Source organism: Ipomoea nil, unplaced genomic scaffold, assembly GCF_001879475.1.
Source record: "Ipomoea nil cultivar Tokyo-kokei standard unplaced genomic scaffold, Asagao_1.1 scaffold3087, whole genome shotgun sequence".
Classification (NCBI taxonomy): domain Eukaryota; kingdom Viridiplantae; phylum Streptophyta; class Magnoliopsida; order Solanales; family Convolvulaceae; genus Ipomoea; species Ipomoea nil.
The window spans coordinates 2,386,757-2,398,088 of record NW_017619515.1 but is presented as its reverse complement, the minus strand read 5'-3'; the positions used below and the strand labels follow the sequence as shown (position 1 = coordinate 2,398,088).

Below are 11,332 nucleotides of genomic sequence, written 5' to 3'. Positions count from 1 at the left end.
TTGCGGCCTTAATAAAAGTCACCCCAATGCCACGTATGATAAAGAGGAGGGCCCACGATGCTTCATCTAGCAACGTAACTCATTTATTGTTGACATGTTGGTCAAACAATCACCCAAACACGCCCTTACTTTCTCTCTTCTCCCCCCCTCCTGTACTGTGATGTTTGATGCTCTTTCACACCTCTTTTTCTGGAAAAATCACATCTTTTCACCCCCACCCCCCTCTCTCTTCTCTTCTTCCTCTTATTGAGTGCCCAGATCAAATTATTATGTCATAAATAGCAACAAAAAAAACTACCCAAAATACAAAAAATAAAGAAAAAAACTTTGCTTATTTTATACAAAAATCCAAAATAATGGTGTTGTTAAGCATGGAGCTGTCAAGCATCCCATTTTCAAATGCTTTCAAGTCATATCCTAAAGCATTCTCCCCAATTTGGATCTTTCCTCTTCTCTAACCCCTTTAAATCTCCCCACTCCCTCCTTTCATTCCCTTCATTCCTCCAATCCTAGCTTCAATTCACCCCCCCCCCCCCACCCCCCAAACCCACCACTTGAGCTCTGCAAAAAAAATGGTGTTTTTCTCATCCTTCTTGATATATTATGGCTACCCGTCGGACCATATTTAAATTTTTTTCGACCTTAACCCTATAATTTTCCCTGCAGGAAGTAGTGGAGAGCCAAGTCCCAACATGGAAGGGCTATGTGGATTGGAGAAACCGGCCCGCCCTCCGAGGCAAACACGGTGGCATGTTCGCCGCCTCCTTCGTTCTGGGTGAGCGTTTCGTGTTTCAGTATTTCAAGCCAGGCTTGTCAAACGAAGCCTGCAGCCTTGTTTGACGAGCCCAGCTCATACATACATATATATATATATATATATATACTTATTCTAATGCTCTGACATCCGGGCAGGGCTCGATCAGCACTATCTTCGACGAGCCCTGCCCGGGAGGATATATCATATATAGTTGTATATCTTAATACCCCAACATGTCCCCGTGCCCGAGCAAAACCTGGTTCTGCTCGGGGACAGGCAATTCTAACCAGGTTTTGGCCCGTGGTTTTCACTTTTCAGGCGTGGAGGTGCTGGAGAATTTGGCGTTTTTGGCGAATGCGAGCAATCTGGTTAGGTACTTGTCGGAGTACATGCATTTCCCGTTGGCCAAATCGGCTAACGCCGTCACGAACTTCATGGGAACCGCCTTCTTCCTCGCACTTCTCGGTGGCTTTTTCTCCGACGCTTTCTTCACTACTTATCACATCTACCTCATAAGTGCCCTCGTTGAATTCCTGGTAATAATTAATTTTATTGTTTTTTTAATTTAATTTTGTCATAAAAATTAAACTGGGACACGTGTGTCACGATTTCTCACCTGAAATCTGGCTGGCCATAATATTTTTTTTTTTTAATATTCGTATTATCTATATGGTTTTTTTTAACCAAGATAAATTAAAATATTTTATTTTATTTTATCTTGGTGGGTATTGATTCAATTTCAAAGTTTTGTCAATCCGACAAAACTTTTTTTTTTTTTTTTCTGAGTGACGTGAGAAACTTGTTATTACTATCCGATAGTATAAACTTTTTATATACATGAGTAATAATTTTTAAACCACATTAAAAAATTTTATCATACTATGACACTATTGGAAATTATGGAATTTCTGACCACCTGAAAGTGATCTTAAATCAAGTCGAAAGCTTTGTTCCAACCATTTTTGGTATTCGAAAAAACTTTTGTTGCTATTTCCAATCACTTTTTGGTATCAATTTGATTTAATATCACTTTCAGGTGGTCGAAAATTCCATAATTTCCAATAGTGTGAATTCGACCAAAAAAATGTTGATAATAATTAAAAACATGACATTCAAGTACGAAAAACATATTTTACTACTCCCTTTTGGAAGTGACAAAATAATCTAGAAGTTGCTTAATGTGAACAAGCCTAAAGCTGCCACGCTTTCTGTTGTGAATTTAATTTTAGGTTTTTTTTTTTTTTTTCAACTCATTTTTTATTGGTTTTTTAATAGGATTTAATCACACGACACTTTCCATAATGTGGGGTGGGTAAATCTTAGATTGTTTAGAATCTATATGACAATGAGAGATATTTAGTGAAAAACATATTATTTTTATTATTTAAGTATTAAACATTTATCATGATTAGCATTGGTGTTAATAGTATTTAATACAATTATGTATAATATTTGTTGGTATATTAGATACCATTTAGTATGGATGTCAATAGTATCGATATAATCAAACATATTTTACAAAGCTATAGCTCTTACTATCAGTACGGGTATTAATTAGGAACGTAAAAAATTCATTATTAATATTGTATAAACATTTTAGAGCGAAGTTACGTTTTAACCTAAGTAATTGTTTGTTTAACATAAGTATCTAGTTGTCTGTTTATCTTTGAGTTGGGGTGGAGGCCGAGGGGCGGCTAAATCCAAAAAAAAAAATAATAAAACTCACTAGTCAAGTTGCATTAGAAGGAACACAACTTGGCTATAAAGTCAATACCGATTAGCAACGTAGAAACATTCATTCTATAAACTTTTTTGAAGTTACATTTTAACCTAAATATTTGTCATTTGTTTAATGTGAGTAACTATTTGTCTTTTTATCTTCGAGTTGGGGCTAAATCCTGTTAAAACAATAAAACCCACTACTCAAGTTGCATTAGAAAGAATGCAACTTGACTGTAAAGCCAGCCATAAAGTTTGCAGCATATACTAAAGATACATTGGAAGTCTTACTTTTGTGAGTCTTTTCTATCCCCTCTTTTTCTTCCACTGCCCATTGGAAGAGATTAAAGCACATTGGTTCATGCATATATGAACATAACATGGGAACACACTAGAAGAAGCACTACAAAATTAAAATTGTTTTTATATCACTATTAGTTCACGTTTTTCAACAATAATCTTTTTGGCCGTACTTACGTAGCAGTATCAGAAGAAGCAGAAGAATAAAAATTAAAAGTTTAAAGTCTCTGATCATAAACTTGTGATATGATTCTGAACCATAAAATTCTCGAATGCTAATAACTCGACCACTAGCCAGTAAAATGATTGGTTTTGATTTTTATGTGGAGAAGAAAATTCTTAATTCATAAGGTCCATATATGTGCCACTTGTGGAGGTTGGGTTGGACACTTTGTAATCTTAAGCACCAACTAAAGAGGACCAAACATGATATGATTCCATTTGAGACACAAGCTAGCCTTAACCATTGCCAAAAATCTATTGGAGCTATCTAAAAGTAAAGTCATTATAGTGGGTGGGACTAAGGCTTGATTTGTCTCTAATTTCCAAATTATTCCCATTCTATGCACAAGATTCTTGAAAAGACTTATGTTTTTTAATTATAATATTTGAAATATGTGTATATCACTCCACATAATTTTTATAATTACCTCATATACTTTTTCAATATAATATCGTCTCTTGCTTATAACTAATGTTACGTAAGAGGTTTTTGAATCCGTTTCATATAAGACCCCCAAAGCGTAGTTTATTTCTCTTATGTATGAGAAAATGTTCAGCAACTCATTCAACATAGATAGGTAACTTATAATAATTTAAAATATATCAGATATGATAGTAACTTAACTTTAGGTCAGTTGAAACTTAATATAAAGATTGAACCCAACCCAGATGATGACCCTTTTACCCTGCCTCGCCCTTCCCCTAGGTCCTCATTATCGATGAAGAAATAATCACAAGATATGTTTCATTAAGTCAGGGGCCTAGCTAGACCTTGCTACACTGGAATCCACAATGGATCCAACTTACTCCAAACCATGTTATTATCAGAAATCGAACCCATCTTAAGATTGTCAACACAATTAAAACTTACATTCCTCACTCTAATTTGACCTTTGCACCATTGACTTATGGTCTAAAAGTAGTCCAAACTTAATATAACTATTAGGTATCTAAATACCTATAATCTTGGTTGAGGTTGAATCTTACTAAGAATCTTTCCATTCACCAAGTATAATAATTAGTGGAGGATCAACTAGGTCCATCTCCCCCTACCCAATAGGCATGTAGCATTTGTCAAATTAAAGGATCCATCATCAAGTATACATGTGAAGACAAAATTGTCTTTTTACTTAGATCCACAAAATTTCCCTATTTCCCAAACATAGTTGAACCATAGAGTGGCAAGCAGGCAGTGGCTAAAACACTCGCATGTGCACTCACATCCTTCCTCTAACAACTCGGATTTCTCTAATCCAAATCTACACAACATTTTATTATCTCCACACACACATACAAACATGATAATATAAACATGTGTGGGGCCTAGCTAGAGATGACTTGTGTTAGAGAATAGCCAATATATAAAAATAGATAATATGTTTTGATTTACAATAAAGTTTACAATCACTGTCCAAAATTTGTAATGGGTGAAACACTGAAACCTGTCTATTCTAGTCGGTAAAGCATCACAATGAGATAAATCAATTTAGGTTGCACATGACTTACCTGTTTAAACTGATAAGGCCAATAGAAAACTTACATGGTGAGTTAAACGTGAAACTTTAATTTATGGTTACTAAGCTAACTGCTAAACTAACTCGGTTGATTGTTCCCAAATAGATTTATACTTGTAGTTTAAAGAAAATATACTTAAATATAGTCGTAGATTTGTAGTCGAGTTTTGTGAATAAAATAATAAGCATATACATATATATAGAGCTTTCTATATAAATTTCAATAATAGTTGAATTTTAAGTTAGTATGAATATTGAGAATCTCATACTAGTTAGGTTAAAAACAAATAATATCACTTTTGATTTCTTGATAGTAGTTTTTTTTCCACTTTTGAACTTTGGGTCCTCAAATTAATGTTTTGTCCATAGATCAACTTTTTCGACCTGACCAATAACCAATCTTGATCTAAAATGTCTTAAATAACCTTACTTTCACCGGTTTTCACCATTCTTTATATAAGGACACTTCAAACATTTTGAATTGGACTTGTTGATTTGAAAAAAGTTTATAGATAAAAAATGATCAACTTGATATTCTAAAACTAAAAACGAACATATCACTATAGTCAAGTAACGAAAGGTAAAATTAGTTCTAGAGATTTTTTAAGGTGTCAATCAACATTAATGTCTTTTACACTAAATACAACTGTGAAAATAAGAATTGACAGTACTTAGTACTATACAATCCAAAAAACATTTATCACTTCTTAAAACATGTGAATTTTCATAGGAAAAAGTGATGTATCTATATATGGGTGTTGTTTGGTTGGGGAGATGGACGTTTTGTCCGCAGAGGATAAGTCAGGCTCAAATGTGAAATGGGCAGTGGGCATGACCACCTCTATGCCATTCCTGTAGTACCACACATCCATGTGATTCATTGTCGTGTAACAACGTTTGATGTTAGAGGTGATGTCTTCCTTGTTGACTTAGGAGCGGCAACATCTTAAATGGCAGTAATGGTGGACCTACCCCAACTATCTGGATTTCCTTTTTTCTGTGGGCGGTTTCATTTTTGTAATCTTTTTCTCCCAAAAGAATTGAATCTTTTCTGTGGGCGGTTTCATGGGATCTGTCCACTTTGGACATAATCCTCACACTGTGGTCATCAAGGTTCAAACTTTGATCCATTCTCTTAAATACTGCATATTGAACCATTGAACTAATTCGGTAGAATCGAACTGGTTTAGTGAAAGTATTTACCAAAGTTAATTGCGAGGTGTGGATAAGATGATGTGAATATTTTCTACTAATATAGTTAGAGATCTGGTTTTCGAACCTCAAAAATACAGGTACCTTAAAGCCAATGAGGAAGTGTTTGGCAACCCTTGAGATTCCACTTGGCATGAACATGGTTAATACGACTCAGTGTATAGTCCTAGTTGATTGGCTAAAGAAATTTGTGACATAATTTTTTAACTTAATTAACCCGAAATTTTAAGAAAATGGGCATGGGCTTTTTGGATATTGGGCATGTGTTATAAGAGTAGAATTAACTGAATTTTTTACATTAATTGGATACTTATTGCGTGGACCGTGGTTCATACAGTTGTGTGGACCATGGTCCAAAAACGACGTCGTTTTGCTTAATTTTTTTTACATTATTCTAATACATAATGTACATTATTATAACACATAATGTATATTATTCTTACTCATAATATTCAACGATGTCGTTTTGGAACGTGGTCCACACAGCTGTATGGATCACGGTCCACACAATAATTTGTCCCTAGGAATATGATCCCTTTAATAAGATAAATATAGTAACTAATAATTAATGTGTCAAAGGTGTGTGTGGCTCTTACAAATTTGGTAACCATAATGACATCTTATGTATAGTAAACTTCCTCTAATAGGGCAGTGACCACAGAACATTCCATACAATGCATTACATATATAGTGACATATCATCATTAATCATTAATCATTCACAAAGGTCTTCTAATCTCCTGTCCAGTGGACATTTTTTCCACTTATGTAAGCCCATGGTAATGGGTCGGTTGTATGATGTCTGACAACTCATTGTGGCCCAAACCTATTGGGCCCACATGTCTTGATCTTTCTTAATTTTTTCATTTTTGTTCAATGTTTTGTTTTCATGATGTGATCACTTATGTATTTAGTGCATTGTCTCTTTTCACCTGATTTTGGAATGTCAATGGTCTAAATATTGGAGAGTGACAATTCATCCCCCAAAGATTTTTTTTTTTTTTCCCTTTTGAGTAGTGAGTTTAATATTCCTAATGTTTTCAAGCATAGTTAAGAGATTTCGATGTTCAGAGTTACGTTAGGCCATTATTTAAGGAGAATTGAAGCATTTGCTTCATCTCAACTAAAAGCATAAGCTGATAGTTGGATTGCATATTAATGGTTATATGCTCAACATGTTCCCTCACGTGTGCAGTGGGTTCCAAGCAACCCATGACCTTTGGTTTAACTCTGATACCAAATTAAAGCATGTGCTCCATCTCAACTAAAAGTCTAAGCTGATAGTTGGATTGCACATTAATGGTTATATGCTCAACAAGGACGACTGAATTAAGAGTTTATTAGCGTATTGAACTAATTTTTGATTTACTGGAAAAGTTCACAAGCACTATCCAAATGAGCATTCTGGGTAAAATTATCCTGTTTTTATAATTAGTTGGTTGAGTTAATACCACCAATGGTCCTCCGAGTATTAGTAATTTACCCGTTGTGGTCATCCGAGTTTTAAATGACCTCCAATAGTCCTCCATGTTTTAAAAAATAACCACACATGTTCTTTTTAAGACATTTTGTGATCATTTTAAACTCGGGTTTTTTTAAGAATTTGGACTAAGGGAGGTTATTTTTCACTATTCATTCAAGATTTTACAATTATTGGTAATTCTTGATTTACACATTTACACTCCCAAACCTCTTCAAAATGCATTTACACTAATCATGGCTGCAATTTGAACACATAAACAGGGTTTGGTTCTGCTGACGATCCAAGCGCGGTCGGATTCGCTAAAGCCGCCGGAGTGCAGTCCGGCGGCGGCGGCGGCGTCCGGCGGCCCATTATGCTCACAAGTCCACGGCTCACAAGCGGCGATGCTGTTCGCCGGGCTGTACCTGGTGGCGCTGGGCGTGGGCGGCATTAAGGGATCCCTGCCGCCGCACGGGGCGGAGCAGCTGGACGAAGACACCGCTGAGGGAAGAAAGCGGCGGTCCACTTTCTTCAACTACTTCGTGTTCAGCCTCTCCTGTGGGGCCCTCATCGCCGTCACGCTGGTGGTTTGGGTTGAGGACCATAAAGGTTGGCAATGGGGGTTTGGGATCTCGATGATGGCGATTCTTCTATCCATTCCTATCTTCCTTTCTGGCTCCAAGTTTTACCGGAACAAGATTCCCCTCGGAAGTCCATTCACAACCATATGCAAGGTCAGTATGTACAATATTATATATATTATAGTTATCTTATGGGTGTATGTATAGGTACAAGTTCGCGTGGACAAATCTAGTCCATTAAAAGTTGGAGATTAATGATCAGATTTGGTCCATTATCAACTGTGCAAATACGCAATTACAATTGTTCAGTAGCATAGTTAGTTGCACATGCAATTGATAATGGATCAGATCTGTCCACACAGACTCATATGAAAGGGTGTAGTCACTTGAACAATTACCTAAGAGTGAGTTCAAATAAGAACAAAATCATTCGATAAAAGTGAGGATCGATCGGTTTATCAATGGTTCAATGTTTAGTAACACAAAAAAAAGGAATCAAATTTATAAAATTGACTCTACCCATTTTTCAACAACCCTTAATTGTTATCAATCCAAATTATACCCTGACCTGCTTTCAATGTACCTTAAGTAAAACATAAGGTACAACTTGGTAAAGCACACAACACTATGATTGTAACATGCAATGCATGGATTTGTTTTGAAATGGACAGGTTATTGTTGGTGCACTAATAAACTCCTTGGTGCCAAGAAACTCAAGCAACGCAATCGCCAGCATGATTACAAGCCCATCTCTGCCCATTCCCACCGCCACCAAAGACGTCGTGGAACCACCGCAAGAACCGTCGGAAAGTCTGAAATTTCTCAACGCCGCCGTGCTAAACAAGCCGGCCTGTAATAAACTCGAATGCACAGTCCAGCAGGTTGAAGACGTCAAAATCGTGATCAAAATCCTCCCCATTTTCGCCTGCACCATCATGCTCAATTGCTGCTTAGCCCAGCTCTCAACGTTCTCCGTTCAACAGGCAAGTTTTATGTCACTAAATTCTTCTGTCCATTTAGTAATTGAGATTAAAATATTATCATAAGGATTTTTTAATCTGATTTAATTAGATCAAGATTATTATTCAGTATAGTTGGATTATTTATTTAAATCTAACACAGCTTTCAATGTTCAACAGGCGGCCACCATGGACACGAAGCTCGGCTCCCTGAAAGTCCCGCCGGCGTCCCTCCCCGTTTTTCCGGTCATTTTTATGATGGTCCTGGCGCCGACCTACGACCAATTCATTGTCCCGTTTATGCGGAGAATCACCAAGACGGAGATGGGGATCTCCCACCTCCAACGCATCGGCGCCGGGCTGGTCCTCTCCATCGCCGCCATGGCCGTCGCGGCCGTCGTCGAAGTCAAGCGCCGCCGCGTCGCGGTCAACTCGGGCCTCGCCGACTCGCCCGACCCGCTACCCATTTCCTTCCTCTGGATCGCGTTCCAGTATCTTTTCCTCGGCTCCGCGGACCTGTTCTCGCTCGCCGGATTAATGGAGTTCTTCTTCTCCGAGGCGCCGGCGAGCATGAGATCGCTGGCGACGTCGCTGTCCTGGGCGTCGCTGGCCATGGGGTACTATCTGAGCACGGTGATCGTGTCGGTGGTGAATAGCGTGACCGGGAACTCCACCCACCGGGCGTGGCTCTCCGGCGAGAACTTGAACCGTTACCGTCTGGAGAGATTCTACTGGCTGATGTGTATACTGAGCGTTCTGAATTTTCTGCATTATATGTTCTGGGCTTTGCGGTACAAGTACAGATCTCGCAAGTAATTAAAGAGATTTATATGTGTATATAAGTATATTTTATATGAGTTAATAGCAGTAGTGGAAATGTAATCATGAAACTGCTGCGCAAATGCATTTATATATATCCAATTTTCCATACAGCCTAGGATTATAAAGTTAGATTTTGTTGGTGCATATTCTTGTTCCCAAAGTTGAATCTCTAACTCATGGTAACTCAACTGAGTTGGTGAGACTTGATTCAGTCATGGTGGGTAATTGTTTTTAAACTTCACTTATGTGACCAACTGAGCTGTCTATGCTGGCTATTGGTGCATATTCTTAAATAATAGTAACAACAGATTTCACTCGTCACAATAATAATGACACAAACAGCTCAATTGAATCTTGTATGGTAGATTGTAAGCAACGACAATATAAGAGTTAATTAGCAGTTGAGTCACTTTGATTTATCTATGCCCTATCTTGAGTTGCCTTTTGTTGACATTTCACAAGCTAATTAAGTTTCACTCATCGCCAAAATAGTAATCTCTATGCTAAAATTTAACAATCACAATTCATGTTATATGTATTCATTGGTCCACCTTCTTAGCTTGGTTGAAAGACATTTAGAGCATCTCCAATAGTAGTTATTTTTTATACCTGGTGTTTGAGGTTCCTGATGGGGTAAGGACCCCGGCCCAAGAGATAGGGGCCCAAAGGAAATGGTTCGAGACAGGAGAAGTGAGCCAGCGTCCGAGGAGCCCGAAGAGTTATTGGCCGAGTCCTGGAGTCGGCCCAGGCCCAGGCACGGGGCCCGGTTCAGAACTGCTAAAGAGGAGCCCAGTGGGAGCTTAGGCTGAGACGAGGAGTCGACCAAGGCCCAAGCCCAGGGAAAGACTCGGTTCAAGGAGCCGTTGAGAGCATTGAAGAGGCTCGTTTAAAAGGGAGCCGTTAGGGCATTGAAAGCAGGACTCGGTCAGGCTGTTACAAGCCTAGAAGAGCCGTTGGTCGACCGAGTAATGGCGTCCAACGGCTCCATATCTTGATTAGTCTTGAAGTCGGCCATTAAGGGCCTTCAAGTCGGTAGAGGAGGAGCCGCTATTTAAAGGCTCCTCCACTCTTGTAAAAGGACAGACGATTGAATACCCGGAGAGGGGAGAATACCAGAGAGATTCCGAGCACTAGCATTGTTTCCGAGATAGGCATACATTTTTATTGAAAGGTGTATCCTCCAGCCATAGGTTGTGTTGGACCTCCTTGGGCCCGAAAACCCAAAAACCATCATTGGCGCCGTCTGTGGGGATTTAACTAAGAGTCACGTGTCCTCCTGAGTGAGGCGAGTCCAAGAAACGACAACAAGAGTGTCAGTCGAATTAGAAAAGCTTCCGACATGGCGGGAAGTGAGGAACAATCAAGCCGTCGCGACAATGGACGGGAGGCAGACCTGAGAAGCCAGCTGAATCGAAGAAACACCCGGAGCCGGGAAAATGAGACAACACCGCCGCTGACACCACCGATAAACCAACAGTTGCCCCAAGTGCTGCTCACCCCAGAGCAGCTACGTGTAATCGGGCGTGCCTGCGCCGAAGCAAGCCTGGGAGTGAGAGAACAGTCCGTCACTCGCCAGCCACAACGCGATTCACAGCCGCCCCATAGGCCCGATAACCGGCAACAGAACCGACGGGCCGAAAGCCAACCGGTACAGTCCATTCATTCTCGGCTGGGTCCCAGCGTCGGGCGGCGGTCGGCAAGAGAACGATTGGGTCGGAAGGAACCCAGTCGTGCCCCGTTAGCTGCTCGCGATCGGCAGGCTGCACGAGAGAGGAACCGTACCA

At 39.2% G+C, this 11,332-nt stretch overlaps 1 protein-coding gene across 1 annotated transcript; it reads left to right on the top strand.

The window, feature by feature from the left end:
• Positions 1-222: 222 nt before the first annotated feature.
• On the top strand, positions 223-9,653 carry LOC109166371 (protein NRT1/ PTR FAMILY 4.6-like). The gene is made up of 6 exons (XM_019315346.1): positions 223-575; positions 667-775; positions 1,076-1,293; positions 7,468-7,920; positions 8,439-8,750; positions 8,907-9,653. The coding sequence occupies exons 1-6, from the start codon at positions 573-575 to the stop codon at positions 9,540-9,542; spliced, it is 1,731 nt and encodes a 576-aa protein (XP_019170891.1). The 5' UTR covers positions 223-572; the 3' UTR covers positions 9,543-9,653.
• The last annotated feature ends 1,679 nt before the right edge of the window (positions 9,654-11,332 follow it).